We start from the raw sequence: 16,834 nt of genomic DNA on the forward strand, positions 1-16,834 counted from the left end.
GCATGCAAGGACAACTGAACGCAGCACGATCATCGTTGAAACATGCAGTTTAGTGCAAATCCGAAACTATACAGAGTAGCAGCCGTTCATCTGTTGGAGGAAGGGGACGGGGGTGGAGGGGCAAGAAAAGTTTTCTTCCAATTCTAATTATCGGTGAGTTGATCTTTGAATTGATCCTGGTTGCTCTTGGTTACAGTCACTCTGATCTGTCACTCTGCTAAGGCAAGATATCCTGTTGATTGTTTCACTCTCTCACTGCTTTTGGTTTGTCTTTGTGGAATGATTTTTGTTTGTGTTCTATGCTCTGTAGGAGTTTATGTTCTAAACCAAAATCATGTTCACAACCTACATAAAGAGTCTGAATGATATGGTATTTTCCACGGTAAGCTCTCAGGTTATATGCCTTCCTGCATGTTTTGCTATGCTGTGAGGTGCATGGCCGTACTAAAAAATAAACAAACAAACAAGCAAACAAAGAAATCAAAAAGTCTATGAGTAAACAATCAGTACTTGTAGTATCCTAATCCTGCACTCCTTATTTTGTTTATTGACAAATTATGATTCAGCTACCAAGTGTTAAATACTTTATCGTTACTCTAAAACATGCATATTTTGATTATGAGGATGCATGTGTATTTATTGTCACTGAACGTAAGTCAAACATTAAAGTTTGTTAATTTTTCTGTTGTGCTTCAGTCTGATGATCCAGAGGAGCCGTCAAATACAGGGGTCTTGGGCCGCATCGGGAACTGGTTCTCTCCGTGGAAGGGAAAGGGACCCAAGAGTCCCGCTGAAAATGGCCCCCAAATTCAAGATCAGGCAGTTAAAACAGGGGGAGAAGAGAAGTGTGAGGAGCCTGTGAGAGCCGTGGCAAGCGCACAAAAGTGGGAAAAGAAGGAACAAAGCTTCGATCCAAATCGTCTGGGTCTCTCAAAAGACATTTTCCCCCGTAAAGAGGAGGACGCCACAGAGTCTGCCCGCAGAGGCTGCAGAGAGCCAGAAGAGGGAGGTCCAAAAGAGGAGGGCTCAGGAAAATACAAGAAGAAGAGAGGAGGGCAGGGCAAGGAGGCTAGCAGAGTTGCTTCAGTGAGTGGGAATTGTGAGAAGAATGCCAGTTCTCTGACGAATCTTTCCCCCTCCTCCGAGCAGGGAGTGGCATGCAACCCTGACCAGGACCACACCCAGCCTCATGCCCAGAAACAGGCACGAGCCCAGACAGGCAAAACTCTCCATGTGTACCTGGAAGAGACCAGCGTGACTAACTTTGGCCAGAACACCTGTACTGGACAGGCTGTGGTTCGCACTAAAGTCAGCGAGCACTTACAGGTCTCACCTAAGGCAAAGTTGCAACAAGGCTTTGACTCATCAAAGAGCTCAAGTTCAACAGCCGCTCAGAACAAATCTCCAAAATTGTTGCCGTCTGCCGAGTCCCAAATTTATGACAGGGGTCCTGAGGAAGCAACTCAGAAGTCAGTGAAAGACTGGCAGTTAAAGACTGAACCTGACAAAGACTATAAAGACAGCATGGGACGCAAAAAGAAATACAGGAAGAATGGCCAAGCGGATGGGGAGAGCAGCTCTCGAGAGCAAGCACCCTGCGACGCTCAACTTCCAGATGAATTCTCTACATCTGATAATCCAGTAGCCAGTCCTGAGGGCAATAGTCTAAAATCTCTCAAGGGAGAGCAGTCATCAATAAACTCTCCCTCCAATGACAACCCCACCTCCCTGACCTCACCTGGAGGAGGGGAAAGACAGAATTCTTGCCCTCAATCAAACAACCCTGTGGACAATATCCAGGACGGGAACTCAGTTACCTCGGACACCCGGGCATGTGTGGCTGCGCAGGGAGCAGACAAGGAGGACAGTACCACTTTTTACAAAGTGGAAAGGAAAACAGAGACACCGGAGTCCAAACGCAGGAGCATTAAGGTTTCTCATAGTGAGGTGAAGCTTTTTCCAAAGTGCGTCCCTTTGAAACCAGAGCAAAGTTCAAAAGGCGAGAACGAGGAGTTGAATGCATCACAGAAAGATAACATGGAAGCAAGCAAGAAGACGAAAACAGAGGCTGATCTGAAGTAAGTTTCCTTTTAAATGTGACCGGTTAAATGAAAGAGACAAGAGATTTGTAATACAATGAAACAAACCAAAACCAAATGTCAAGGAAATGTGACAGTCAGTCACATTTCCTCTAAAGTTTAAAAGCTTTACAATGTGTGTTAATGCTACATCACTAGACTTTATTTTGATTTCAAGGCCCAGATGTTTTCAACGTTATCATGTCATAGCATTGTATCTAAACAGGAATGTTAGTTACCTGCCATGCACAGAATGTCTCAGGTGTATCAATAGTTAACTTAGACATGAGTCATAGCAGCCCGTTCAGCCCTGTACTTTCACTGCAGAGAGCAGAATAAGCTGTAGGTCAAGTTAAGTTAAGCTCATTAATTAATACTTAATTATCATATTATATTATTTCTTTCTCTTTTATGAGAACTACTTTAAATGTGGTCAGTTCTTAACTAACTTCAACTTTATACATAGATTGCACGACCTGAAGGAAACCGAGGAGGAGCCAAAGGCAGCCATTGGCCGGATTGCAGATAGGATCAACCTGTTTGAGTGCCAGGCTGTCAGAAGCCAAATGAAGACCCTTCAAACCCCGAGGAGCGCTGATGTCTCGCCCGCCAGGAACGCTTCTGGAAGGCTGAAAAAAGACGCTTTTTTATCAGAACAGAGATCGAGATCTGCTGAGGGACACAGGTCTATCTCTGCATCACCCAGCCAAGGGATTTCAGTAAATATCAAGGAAAGAGTCAAAAATTTTGCTGGGGAATCAGTGCCAGACTCGAAAGCCGCTCTACCTCAAAAGTCAACTATGTTGGGAATTACTAAAAAATCCACGACGTCTAGCACAGGTACTGCATCAAAGACTTTAGAACAGGACAATCAGGGTAAACTGGATACTGAAGAGCAGAAACAGACAGCAGCAGTGCCAAAGATAACGCTGAAAAAAGATGGAAAGGACACCGCTGCTCATGAGGTCGGAGTTTCCACTGTGGAAAATAATCAACTTAGAAAGCCTGGTGATAAAACAGATTGCACCGCGAAGGGGACAGTCAATTCTTCTGAACTGACCAATACTGTAAGTCCACAGTCCCAAGACGCGAGCAGAATGGGATCACGCCCCAAGAGAAGAAAAAGCAAAGAGCCGACCAGTCCCAGTAACCACAACAATAAAGCAAAGTCAGAACCATTTGAAACTAAAGGAGCTGTACAGCAACAGATGGAGGGCACTCGTTCATTAGCGTCCAAGAAAAAAGAGAAACAGGATGTTTCTGATACCAGACAGATAGAATTAAATCAAGATCTGGTAGCAGTTGATAGCCAAAACATGCAGGCAGAGTCTTCATTTGAAGAAGGCGTGATTAGTAAACCGGTCAACAGACAGGAAGTTTTACCTGAACCATCTCTTGGCAACGATGGGCCTGATCCCACGCCAACAAGCATAAGAACAAAGACGTCTATTGACAAGGCTGCCATTACTTTACCCCAAAATGAGGTAATAGCAGGGGAAAACAACCTCTCATTCAAACAGGAGATGGAAAATTGTGCCAAAAACAGCAGCGAGCTTCCTTTACCTTCTCCTGGGCAGCCTGTTGAGGCTTCATCAGGAGCAGAAAATGCAATGGTCATAGGTCCAAGTGTAGATAAAGAATTACAAAAGCAGCCTGAATCCAAAACTAAATTAGAGGCAGTTTCATCAAAAGCAAAAGAAACAAAGCAAACAGAACGAACACCAAACAAGGGCCCTGAAATAATAGGTCCCATCGTGGATAAAGGTTTTGGTAACTTAGAAAAGCCAGAGAATGTGAACAAAAAAGACACACAAAAAAGAGGCAAAGAAAACCCCCAGCAGCGCTCACTATTGGAAAAAAATACTGTAACGGATGACGATGCACTTGGTGGGCATTATGGAATTTCAAAAAAAGAAGAAATCGTTGCTAGGGATCCGAGTAGAAAAGAGGAAACACAGTCCCTTAGTGAGCAAATAAAAACTGAAGCCAACCATCCAGAGCTTGTCACAGAATCATCGGGGCCTTTAACTCAATCGCAACATGTGAGTGTGACACCAACTAAGCTTCCAGAGGAGAGTGTTATCTGTGCTGTTACCAAGAGTAATAATGCTTGGAGCGGGAGTGAGAGCCACAAGGGGTCCAGTAAGGGAGAAAAAGCAACAAATCAGCCTAAGTTGCAAACAAAGTTCCCAGAGAGCCCGGGAACAAGGATAATTCCGGTCATAATTGCAGCTGAACCCACAGCTGAGTGTGTTTCAGAGCAAAACAAAGTTACTGACTCACCCACAGATGGAGTTAATGGCTCCATCTCAAAGGCTATTAACGCAGCAGCTACACTGGTGGAGGAAACAACTTTGAAAAGCTCTCATGATCCTCCATTGACGACTGTGCAGGCTGATAATGCAGCATCTTTGAAGGAGCACACTCCCGCGTCTACGTCTAAGTTTGGCAACAACAAGGGGACAGGCGAGGGTGGCGACAATAAAAGATCAATTGATGAATCACTGGCCTCGGACGTCAAATCTGGAGATACAATGAATCCTGCTCCCAGATGCCTAAAGCTTGGGGAATCACAGAACACAAGTGACAGTACTGTTCTCAAAGGCAAAGAAAAAATATCACTAAGTGCCTCTGATAGTGCAGGACTTTGCTCCTCAGTTAATGTGATAGAGAAGACAGATGAGAAGCAGTATGGTTCTCAGTCAACAGAGCCATCTTCTGCTGCTGAAGAAGATATCATTTCAGGTAGACAGCTTGACAAGGTCAAAAATGAAAATTTTGAGATCAAGCCACATCAAACGGTAACAGATACTACTTCCTTAAAGGCTAATATGTTGATCCCAGTGTCTTTTACGGATTCATCCAGAAAGAAACTCCATAAGCCACGAGGACTAAGCAAAGATGACTTGGCAACACACCAGGATGTCCCGTCTAGCTGGTTGGATTTGGACTTTCCCAAACAGAGACTTAAAGTTTCAGGCCCCAAGTTGAGTTCTTCAGTTAGTGAGAGCAATCTTCTGGACACGTCCAATGAGCTAGATGATGAGAATTTCGTTGAGAAAATTAAGAGGCTTTGTGCTCCATTCTCCCATCCGCCTCGCAAACACAACCACCTACGGCCACCCCAACCACCCTTTGCGATGCCAGCTATAAAGGAAGACCACTTTGAGAAGACATTTGACCCTGAGGAGTTTAAGTTTGGCTTGAGGAGGAAGAAACAGTTCTCTTTGGATGCATCTCCAAGCATCATTGCAAAGCTACAAAGAACAGAGACAAAGAGTGGGCAAAAGCCTGCCAGGGCTAGTTTAGCTGACAGGTATAAATTGCTTAGTAGCTTGGACACCCACTCTCACCTGAAGGACAGAACATCTGTCAAGGATGAGGAAGATGTCAAGGAAGAGAAAGAGGATGACATTAAAGTAACATCACGGTTAGAAGGGAGCAGTGTCATCAGTAGTCTCACCAACTCCAGCTTCAGAGGCTCAAGAAATGATGTTCAAGCACAATCAGAAAGTACCAACACTGGGGATGCGTTACCCTGCGCAAGCTCCCAGAGAAGCCCTCCAACTCCCAGCGAAGCCCTCCGGCTTTCTGCAACAGCTAAAGTCAAAGACAATCTGACCAAGCAGGGAATGCCTTCTGCTGCTGAAGACGAGGCCCAGGCTGCAAAGGCTGTGGTCAGTGACTCAGGTCCTCCACTTCCCTCTTTTAATGACATCAAGCTGCCGGATTATTTTGAGAAGTATCTCCCTCGGGAAGCAGTGCAGAGCACACAAGGACAGGATATGCCTCAAAAAAAGGTTAGTTTGCTGCAATCATCTCTAACTTTAAACAAATGTGAATTTGAATCCAATAACATTTCCAAGATAAGTGGAACTAAGGCAGACGTACATACTATTAGCTACAACATTGGATTGTATAAAACCCCAAGTGTAAGAAAATATTTGTGTAGTTTTGTCTGAAGAGCAGAATGAACAAACGGGCCTTACCTCGATATAATGGTTATTTGTTCATGCATCAGATCATTGGAAAACCTCCAGGCTCAACTGAAGAGGCTCCACAAGGTGCAAGGCTTTGTGATAGTCTGGTTCCATGTTTACCTGGTATGCCTCCAGCCACATGTCAAACGCCCCTTGAGGAGCCCCTTGCTCCGCCACAAAGGATACTTAATAATAATGTAAGTTTGCCCAGTACCTATAACAAAATGGATGAAAATAGTTATTTTTTTCAATTTATGTTGTACATTTCTTCTGAGGGTTTGTTAAGGAGTTCATATTTTGAAATTCTCCACTGATATAAGTCCTCCTCTTCAATGTCTTCACACTTGATAGAGAGATGTACAAAGAGAGATTGAGATTAAAAAATCTTAAAATATCCTATCAAAAGTAATTGTGATTAATGTTTTATCAACTGGCTTATTAAGAGTCAAACAAGGATTTTACCCATTTGTTCCTGTGTCACACGTCATAGATCTAGTTCAACAGTTATTTAAGGTAGTTGCCAAATCTTATTGTGGCAACTGGACTTAGTTTCTCTCCCTGAAGACTTCAGTTCTGAACTGAAGAAGCGAGGATGAGAGGTGGAAGCATCTCCAAGGAGAGAAACCAAGTCGCCATGATAAGATTTGACAATTATTGGCCATGACCTGGATAACACAGAACCTTCACAGACAACTAATTTAAGATAGTTCAACATTACAATAACGTTGTCTCCCCCGTGCTGTTTTGAAATGAAAACATCAGCAAAGGGAGCATGCAGACTTGCTACTTGATCAGGTCATAGATATTTACTGTCTTGGTCACTCTCTTTTTTTGGCTTTCCAGATTAGAGCTGCCAAGGGATTTCATAAGCGGCCTGGGAAGGTAAATTATGCCCCACACTGCTCAAATGCAATATAAACTAAATTTAGTGAGCCTTTAGGACAGGCAAGTCTATGTGCTGCGAACACATCTGCTTTTCATATGATGTTCTTAAGGGTAAACAAAGACCAAAATTCAACTTCCCACATTTCTAAACCTGTGTTTTCCATATGTTCATTAGACATGGTAAGTTACATAAAAGTGTAGTGTTTTTACATTGAGGCCAACACAACAAAACTGCTCTTTTAAGCTAAAAGGAAAGCTCAGTTCAATCAGGTCAATTCCTCCAATTCCTGAATCCTGGCACAATGCAAGGGGGCCAGTACTTTTTACAAATGATTATTTCTATTCATTCGTTGAATTCTATTCTTTGATTCATGTATTTTTGGTGATCCTGACTGTTGATGTTTCTGTGCAGATACTGTTGTTTGAGAAAGCTCAGTTCACTGGCCAAACATATGAGACTTACAGGGATGTTGTTGATGCCACTTCTCTTCAGTTTTCACCTTTGATATCTGTGATGGTCATTAGAGGATGGTAAGTAATATTCAACCAAACTATTGCAATGACTATTTATTGAAAAGGTTTTTGAAGGACAAGTACAACATTACAAGTACACTTGTAATGTTGATGTTTATTGGGTCAATCGGCGATCACACTTGATTTTTCTTCAACATCTTGCACACATCTCAAGGACAAGGAATACTGACATACTATCACAATGATTCATTCAACACAAACATTATCACATGCTTGCTATGTCTTGTCACTCATCAATAATTCTCAATTGACACTGGAGTAGCAAGAATGATTAGTGACATGGTTCCTCAGCCTGTGGCCCTATTGTCTTTTTATAATTGCATGAATTTCACCAGCTATGTTTTTGTTACATTTTACATATTATTGTGTTTTCAGTCTTTATATCAAAAAGTATAGGAATAAAAATATTTAAGATGATAGAAGATATATACATATATATATATGCATATATATACATATATATATATATCCATCTCTGTCGCTTTCTCTCTCTTTCTCTCCCTCTCTCTCTACATATATATATATATATACACACACACACATTTTTATCTGTAACAAATAAATCACAACTTTATAAATGTATAAATTAATATGTATTTATGTATTCATAAATGCATTATTTAATCATTCTGGCTTTGGAGGTTATGCTGGCATCTGTCAGGTTCATTTATTGCTACAGATAACAGTTTAGTTTGGCTTAACTAAGCTTTGCGTAAAGCCAAGAAGAGGAAAGCAGTTAGTCTAGCAAAATCCAATTTGGTACTTTCCAACCAGTAGACAGGAAATGGCTATGTGCAGCCAAGAAACACTCTAGCGTCCAATAAGATCAGTCTTATTTTGGTGCAGTAGGACAGAGCCAACCGAACCCTTTGCCTCTGTGCCTTACCTTTGTGCTACTCCAGTATGAACTGCTTTTTCGGAGAATGGCATCAATATTCACATCTAATCAAAGCAAAATGGGCTGCTTTGTTCATTTGGCCTTCTTCTCACGTGCATTTGACCAAGTGTTTTTTCAACCTACAGTGACATGTTTTCACTAAGTGATTACCCCTTTTACTGCATTACAGTTGGATTCTCTATGAGAGCCCTGGCTTCCAGGGCCGCTCCATCGCTTTGGAGGAGGGGGGGAGTGAATTGACAAATGTGTGGGCAGAGTCTCAGCAGGAGACGGACGCACCAATGGTTATCGGCTCTATTCGACTCGCTGTGTCTGTGAGTGCACCCGTTAAAGATTTTGCTTTACCTTCTCTGCAGCAGCAACATTACGCTAAATATAGTCAAATTTCTGTAATGTGGTTTAGAATGTGAAGATTGTCCCATTCAGGTTCTCTGCAGGCTCTCAGATCTGAATAGATGCGGAAGGGACTTTGCTTATTGGGCTATATTTTAAGGACCGGCTTGGGGAATGGCATTGGGCAACAAGTGATCATTTCAGAGTTTTTTTCTCTTTCCCTGTAGGATTACAACATCCCTCATATTGATCTGTTTACTGAACCAGAGGGCCACGGCAGAGTAACACCCTACCATGATGACACGATAGAGACAGGCTCATTTGGCATACCACTGAGTACTGCTTCCATCCAAGTGCACTCTGGATTGTAAGTATGGCTACTTGATTAAAGTAATCAGTTTTGGCAAAGCCTAGTAGTAATGAACACAATGATAAATCAGATCCTCTATTATTGCAATAAGAAAAGGCTGCCATAAGAAAGGCTCTATTACGATTTAAGGCTTAGGTGACTCAGAAGCTTTTGCTTCGCAGTAGTGTTTTTAACTGGATGCCGTTAGTTATCAACTTTGAAACAGAGTTGACAGGTAACAATCTACCTGCACAGGAATGTCTGTCCTGCTGAAACCTGTTTGAGAACATACGGTAGGCAGGATGTGTGGAAGTAAAACGAACAGGATGGGACAAAATGGAAAAAGAAAATGTTTGGAATTCCAGGAAAAATGATAGGTCTTCAAAGGGAGAATGTTTTTTTTACATGTTTGCAGACATTTTGGATAGAACGTATGCCGAAGGAAATTAGAGCTTCCCACCAAAGCTTGTTTTCCTTATTTACCTTGGCACCTTTGGCCGAAAAGCAACATTTCAGAAATAGTTTCAGCATTTATCAAATTGTCCACAAAATTGTGTTTTCAGTGATAACATTCTCGTGCCTAATTTGCTCGTCTCTTAAACCCCTGTGAAATTGGCAAGTTGTCCAGGGAAGCCCTGTGTTGAATGCTCAATATTTTCAAATACAGTAGTCGTAGAATAAACCTTGTTGTCCAGCGACGGATGGTATATGTTCACATACATTCAGGAGAGCCTTCTCAAGGTGAAATAAAATATCAAGAAAAATTTAATTTCCGTGGTAAGACAAGCACCTTTTGTTCTCAGCAGAATTTCCATAGATCATGTCAAATGACGAAATAAAGTATAATGCTCAAAAGGATTGCTTAATGTATGAATGAAATGTCAATCTGTACTTTGAAGACACAATTATGTGCTGGTTCAAGTATCAATCTGTTCTTTGCCAAGCAATGACTCACAAGCCACATAATTTAATCAGACATGTTTATTTTTAATTGCTGTGAGGCATAATGTGAAGAATTATCTTTTTTTTAAATGCATTTTACCCTTAGTTGGCTGGTGTTCAGTGATCCTGGGTTCCAGGGTATGCTGGCCGTGCTTGAGCCAGGCATCTACCCCTTTCCCGAGGCGTGGGGATTCTCATCACCATATATCGGATCTCTCAGACCACTCAAAATGGTCTGTAACTTTTTTTTCTTTTACAACAATACATCACAATACAGTGTACAATTCAGTAGAATATTTATTCCCTGTAGTCACCTGGTGAATTGGAACAAAAGTGTTAAATATTATCTAAATATTGTCTCTAACCGGTCATATTTATCAAAGACTAAAACCAGCTTGTAACATGACTTTTCATTGCATTACTTTGAAGGTCACAAAGTAGGGTTACTTTACGTTACTCTGAAGGTAACTTTTTTCATTTAACATGAGAGCTTGAATGGTCTCTGACGAGGAGATATAAAATTCTCCTCAGATACCAGTTGTCTGAACTTCCCCCCACTCAGTATTTCACAATTACTGATGAGTGGCTTGTTTGTCTGACACTTGATCACAAAGTACCTGAAAATTGCATTCTTAGGTGTTCTCAGGAGTTTTCAGGTGTTTTTTTTAATGTTCCCAGGGTCCTACCATGATCAGAATGTAACAAATATGTTTTCAAGGTCTAATGAGCCATTAATGGCATTTAGATGAAGTGGATGGGTAGGTAGCAGGTCCTGAGTCCATTCACTTTTATTAGAGAGCGGATTTTGCAATTAATACTGAATAGACTTTCTGCAGACAACATATCTCTAAACTCCAATGCAGCGATGGCAACACAGATTTTATATTTTATATTCAAGCCAGGATTTTAAATTCAAGCAAGTAAAATCTTAAATTTATCAGCATATAAAATACATTACTGGTTTAGCAGCTGAGGTGACCATGCCTACAATTATGGAGGTTGTTTACTGTTTCATACATGTGATTTTTCTAGATTCTGTTTAAGTGTCTTCAGTTAAGATATTTCAAGGACCTTGTGAAACTACAAACACCAGAGAGGGTTTTTTTTTTCTAACTCTACCTGTATAAGGGATGAAAAGAAGCAACAATATTTGCTGACAGTGATTTATCACCAGATTCAAACTTTTGAATGAATGTTAGTCCATCACTTAGAGACCACAATCGGATCTTTTATTCTCATCAGTCTTTTTGTGCTCCAACTCCCAATCAGAAGGGTTGGACACAAACTGTAATAGCCAATTTGTAAAGTCACAGCTACGCCAACGGTCACATGTTTCCCAGTTCCTCAGTTCACTCCAGAAACTTGTATTTTGCGGTCAGTTGACACCGTCTGTACAATTTGGAAGAAGAAAGAAAAGTCCAGTGAATCTTTTTGTTTAATATTCTGCTGAGTGGTTGTCTTGAGATGGAAAAATGGATTTAGTTCTCTTCATAACTATATGTTATGAACGTATGAACTACATATTGACACTGTAAAGGGTGTTTCTACGGTACCCTTTGTCCTCTGTGTTATTGGTAGAGTCTATAGAAGAAGCTTGAGTGATACTCAAAATTGATTTATTATTGTGATGGTGTTTTCTGGCTGTGTAATAACTGTCTTCTGTATAGCACTCTTCATAGAGGTACACAATAGGAAAGTGTAAAATAAACTCATGATTGACATACAGCAATTTCATAATGTCATCATTTCTGTGAAATACAACTCTGTATTTGTGTGTCTGTTTCATAAACATTGCTGATACAACCCTACCTCTTTTCCAGGGAGGTTTCAAGGTTGAAAATCCCACTGAAGTCAAGGTAGTCATCATGCATCTTTCTCATAAAGTATAAATTAGGATAATGTGAACGATGAAATAGCAGATTTTAACATGAAGTTAAGCAGATGTCATTCATGTGTGTCACATAGCAGTGAAAATGTCTCCTTCTTCACTATTAAGTCTATTCTTGACTGTCGATTTGAGGTTTGGGAATCACACGTGCTCGAAAAAGGGCCGGCCCCCGGTATTTTTATTCTGTCAGAAATTATGTTCATATCACAAACTTAACAATGACAACAAGTAAAAGGACCAAGTTTTTGAGTTTAGGAGACTGTGACAAAATATAAGTCTCTTCCTTTTCTCACCGCAGGCTGTGGTGTATGAGAAGCCTGGATTTGAGGGCTGCTGTTTAGAAACTGACAGTGAGATTTTCAGCTTTGGTGAGAGTGAAAGACATTCTTTGCCAGATGAAGGAATCTGTGACTCAAACAAGCTGACTTCTGTCGGCTCCCTAAAGATAATTGGAGGACTGTGAGTTTTCAATTTCATATTTTACAACATTTGCTTGCACATGATCAAATGGGGGGTAATCTCTGTTTGGAGCAAAGTTTTTTTTTAAGTCCAGTTTCCTTGCCAAATGATCATTTGGAGATTGATTCATACAGTTGAAACGGTAGGACAGAATTGCATGTTTTTCTCCTGCAGGTGGGTGGGCTACAGCCAGCCAGGGTTTGAGGGCCAGCAGCACATACTGGAGGAGGGAGAGTACGCAGACTGCGGCGACTGGGGAGGCTCCGACCAGCTCCTGTCACTGAGACCGATACTGGTTGTGAGTATTGTCCCCCCATGTTTTTGTGAGGTTTCTAAAGAATATTAGTAGCACATAATAAAATTGTGGTTCAACTGCCATAGATTTAGGGATATCATTTTATACATGCTCCAAAATATAAGTTCATAAGTTAAAGGGTTTCTTTGTGTTGCAGGATTTTATGTCACCACACCTCAAAATGTTCAGTGAGAAGGATTTTGGGCAGCTGGGAAAGGACCTCGACTTAACTGTGCCTGTTATTAACATGGAAGACACAGGTTACGGCATGAAGACCCAGTCCGTTGAAGTAATCAGCGGGGTGTAAGTGATTTAATATTTTTTTCCCGCTGCTTGAACAGAAATGATTAGTCAGTTTATTGTAGTATTTTCCCTCCTGCTGATGCAGATTGGCTTCATCCACAGTCAAGGTTTCCCAGCAGCACGGCGCAGAATACAATTGTCAAACCTGTTCTGTGTTTGTCTGACAATCCTTACCGATCAAAACATACTGCTCGTTCTTTCTGAGGCATTCCCGTGTTTCAACCTGATAATTACTTGGGAACTCAGTTTCAATGAATTTTCTCTACCGCTTAGGTGTGTACCACGATGACTGATGCGCCCATGCCAACATGTCAAGTCATGTGTCTTGTTCACCAATGTTTAGTCTGCTGCACCTCACTTCCTGCTTTCTGTCAGTGTCAGTTATCCTTGGAGCGTCCCTCTCTTTCTTACCAGTGTTAAAGTGAAGACATGCAATGAAGAAAAGTTCCATAGTCTGTTGAGTCGCTTGTACTATTGCTTGACCGGTACTTCAGACTCTACTTTTATACATGCTTTTTCTGTAGGAATGCCTTCTTTTGTAAAAAAAAGAATACTTTTACTACTTAGTTTGAAAACCCTTTCTTTTCCTGACTTTTGAAATCTTCATCTCAATGGACTCCAGACACACTGTTTCTGCACTGGCTGAATTTATTATACAATTATGGAAAAAATGTAGAAGTAAACAAATCCAGAAGGACAACCAGAATAATGAAATTCAGGACATGATTGCAGCAACTCCAGGGAGAACAAAATGGAGAATAATTACGAGAGGAACATTTAGTTCTCTTTAAGAGGCAAGACTCACCAAACAGCGAAGGGTTATTTCTGAGAGCTGCCAACCTGTTATTACGTTGTACTGCCTCGCCCACGTCGCGCTGCTGACCCCCGGAGCCTCGGATTGGTGGAGTGGGTTGGTTCAGCCTTGTTGATGTTAGAGACAGGCTTGTTGTCCTGCATGTAAGGAGAAGTACAAATACACACCAAATGCAAACATGGCCTGTCTGTATAGCAACCAGGAATAACTGAGGGGCCACAAAGCACACACTGCAGCTCATGATACGTTGCATTTGCCAGGAGCATAAATGCAGTGCATAGCTGCTGAGATGCGATCAGATTTAAAGCTGCTATTAGCCTCAACTTTGAACACAAATTTTTGACATACCTAAACCAATGAATTCTTTGGCTGCTCACACTGTGAACCCTTTTGCTTTCTTTGCTGTCTAATACCTTTGTGCACAAGTGACTGTCATTACTAATTAAGATAAATAAGGAGGGCGTTTTTTTTTTTTTTTTTAACATGGCATTATAATATTAAGAGACAGTTATTTCCCTTCTCTTTTTGTCTGTCTTAGCTGGGTTGTGTTTGAAGAGCCAGGCTTTTGTGGTGAGTCCTACATCCTGGCAAAAGGCCTGTATGGATGCCCAGAGGACTGGGGGGCACTGCAACCCAAAATTGCCTCAGTAATGCCTGTGGTACTGGTAAGTGCTACAACCCTATAAAAAATTTGTATTGTACCTTGTGTTGCGTTGCGGGGGTTTTTTAGACAGAAGTGTCTCTTCCTGTTGATGTTTTCATAGCAACAGATTTAAACTGTGATAAGCTGCTTAATCATTTCAATTTCATTATATCAACAATGTTATTCTCATTATTGCCAATGAAGTTTGATTCATTACATATATATATATATATATATATATATATGTATATATATATATATATATATATAAATGGGCTTTCTCTTACCCCTTACATTATCATGCAGTTTGGCTAATTGAGGAGTTTCAAGGCATGTGAGTGTTGCAACGCCTATGCTTGTGACCAAAATCAAAATTAGACATGGGCTGGCAACCAGAGTTTTACAGATGAAGAATATATTTTGGTTTCGAGTGACAAAGTCAAGTGAATCTGCCTGGAGTAAGGGGAAAACTTTTGTCATATGACATATTACAAGGATGACTCATCAGGAGGCTGTCCAGTTTCAAACCAAATGGATGCGAACGGGCAAGAACACCAAGGAGAGAAATGATTATCATGCTTATCCCTAGTTAAGGGAAAACACAAGAACGTTTCATCATTTCATTTACCAGTTACTGCAATTACTTAAATCAAAATTGAAACATTTCTTTCATTTTTATAACATCTCCTCCTCTATATGTATTGAAACTTCCCCATTGTGAGACAGTTATAGGCACATTCTACTCTGTTCTATTCGAATGTGTCTCAAAGCAGCATGATCACATTAGGATCCCTGCCATGGTTATTATTATAGAAAGGGCACCGAGCCAGCAGGACTCTAATGGTCCTGCTTTTTTTAATGCTTTTTTTGAGTCCATTTTTTTTTCTTTTCAGGATGATTTTGAGCACATGGCCAGGTTTAAGGTATGTGAGTACAGCAGCAGACGATACCACAATGATTTTTTCTTAGCAAGATGAGAGCCTGGTGAGGTGTGTGTGTTTGTGTTTGTGTGTGTGTGTGTGTGTGTGTGTGTGTGTGTGTGTGTGTGGTGTTCAGAGTGGTCGACTCAGGTCTGTGATCTTGGTGTTCCAGGTGCAGCTTTTCTCAGATCCTGATTTTCAAGGCTCAAGCTTTGCACTTGAGAACAACATGGCCTCACTGCAAGAGGGCTTTTCTGTGGGCTCCTGCAAGGTTCTCTCCGGCAGGTGAGTCATGCAGCACTGTTTAAAAGAAATGTTTTGTTGTTATGAGATACTGAATCGTAGTTGGAATCCTTTGCTGCCATTTAGCTTCTTGTAAATAACATAGCAACAACTCTTGAGGCACTATAGAGTTAGGCCTTCAATATCTTGTGTTTGTTTGTTTGTTAAGTTTATAACACTCGAATATGGCAGCTGACCACTGACATGCTCAATATAATTGAGCATGTACTCACCATATTTACACCATACTTCATGCAAATATTACCTCAATCAAGTGAACATTGATTGCTCTTTGAAATTAGTTTTATCCTGCATATGTTTGTGTATAAAAGAATTGAACCATTTGTTTGTTTCAGTTGGCTGGCATTTGAGGGCCAGGACTTCACCGGCAGAATGTACTTGCTGGAGGAGGGGAAGTATGCAGATCTGAGTGCAATGGGCTTTGTCAGTGATACATCTTCCATCCTGTCTCTACAGCCTGTTGGCTTTGTGAGTTGATTACTAACTGTTGTACTTTTATGAACAGCTTTTCGTCTCAACATGCTTTGCTACATGAGATTTGTAAAATTTGGGGAGATTCACTTCCAGTTTTCTAGTATTTCTTGTAATACAAACCGTTCTATGGGAAGATGTTGGAACCAAAGGACGGTTACATAGTATTATGAGAGTAATGGAGTAATGCCTTCTCTCAGAATCACATAACTTAATATTTGACTTAAGTCCTTCAGAGGGATAAATAATATTGAACGCCATATTCCATAAAGTTGATTTTTGATACCATGCCCATGTAAAACCAAAACTGCGGCCAATATTTGCTTCATGTTGAGACAAATCAACATTAATTACAGCATCTGTTAAAGCACCTGTTAAGCAGTCAGCCGTTCCCCTGGTAACCATAGAACCACCTTAATTTCAGTCTGAATGACCTGATGCTCTCCACCCACTTTGCTCCTTAATGTACGTTCCATCTCTTTTTCTCCCACCCTGTAGGAGTTCTCACTGCCATCCATCACGCTCTTTGAGCGCCGTGGTCTGCAGGGAAGGCGGGTGGTCCTGATAGATGCATCCGTCAACCTGAAACAAACAGGCTGTGGTCGAGTCCAGTCCTTGCTTGTGGAAGGAGGCATGTGAGTACACTGGAACTGCAGCTCAGATGTTGGAATATCAAGCAGTTACCCAGCCATAACTGAGTTCTCTGCACTAGCCTCCATCTGATAGGTTCATGCATGAC

The 16,834-nt window shown here is 41.1% G+C and overlaps 1 protein-coding gene across 1 annotated transcript in view; it reads left to right on the forward strand.

Moving 5' to 3' along the window:
• LOC147222879 (uncharacterized) overlaps positions 1 to 16,834 on the forward strand; it is a 22,511-nt gene continuing 5,677 nt past the window's right edge. The window contains exons 1-19 of the mRNA XM_086166829.1: positions 1 to 153; positions 311 to 382; positions 697 to 2,078; positions 2,545 to 5,878; positions 6,100 to 6,255; positions 6,902 to 6,940; positions 7,356 to 7,474; positions 8,545 to 8,689; positions 8,936 to 9,075; positions 10,106 to 10,232; positions 11,820 to 11,855; positions 12,186 to 12,346; positions 12,521 to 12,644; positions 12,799 to 12,944; positions 14,297 to 14,423; positions 15,295 to 15,324; positions 15,494 to 15,606; positions 15,960 to 16,092; positions 16,594 to 16,730. Coding sequence (XP_086022955.1) covers positions 335 to 382; positions 697 to 2,078; positions 2,545 to 5,878; positions 6,100 to 6,255; positions 6,902 to 6,940; positions 7,356 to 7,474; positions 8,545 to 8,689; positions 8,936 to 9,075; positions 10,106 to 10,232; positions 11,820 to 11,855; positions 12,186 to 12,346; positions 12,521 to 12,644; positions 12,799 to 12,944; positions 14,297 to 14,423; positions 15,295 to 15,324; positions 15,494 to 15,606; positions 15,960 to 16,092; positions 16,594 to 16,730 — 6,497 coding nt within the window. The 5' untranslated portion in view covers positions 1 to 153; positions 311 to 334. The remainder of the gene's footprint in view (positions 154 to 310; positions 383 to 696; positions 2,079 to 2,544; positions 5,879 to 6,099; positions 6,256 to 6,901; positions 6,941 to 7,355; positions 7,475 to 8,544; positions 8,690 to 8,935; positions 9,076 to 10,105; positions 10,233 to 11,819; positions 11,856 to 12,185; positions 12,347 to 12,520; positions 12,645 to 12,798; positions 12,945 to 14,296; positions 14,424 to 15,294; positions 15,325 to 15,493; positions 15,607 to 15,959; positions 16,093 to 16,593; positions 16,731 to 16,834) is intronic.

The sequence above is a fragment of the Fistularia commersonii genome, chromosome 20 (assembly GCF_037954325.1).
Source record: "Fistularia commersonii isolate RoL2024-O1a breed Wild chromosome 20, RoL_Fcom_v1.0, whole genome shotgun sequence".
Classification (NCBI taxonomy): domain Eukaryota; kingdom Metazoa; phylum Chordata; class Actinopteri; order Syngnathiformes; family Fistulariidae; genus Fistularia; species Fistularia commersonii.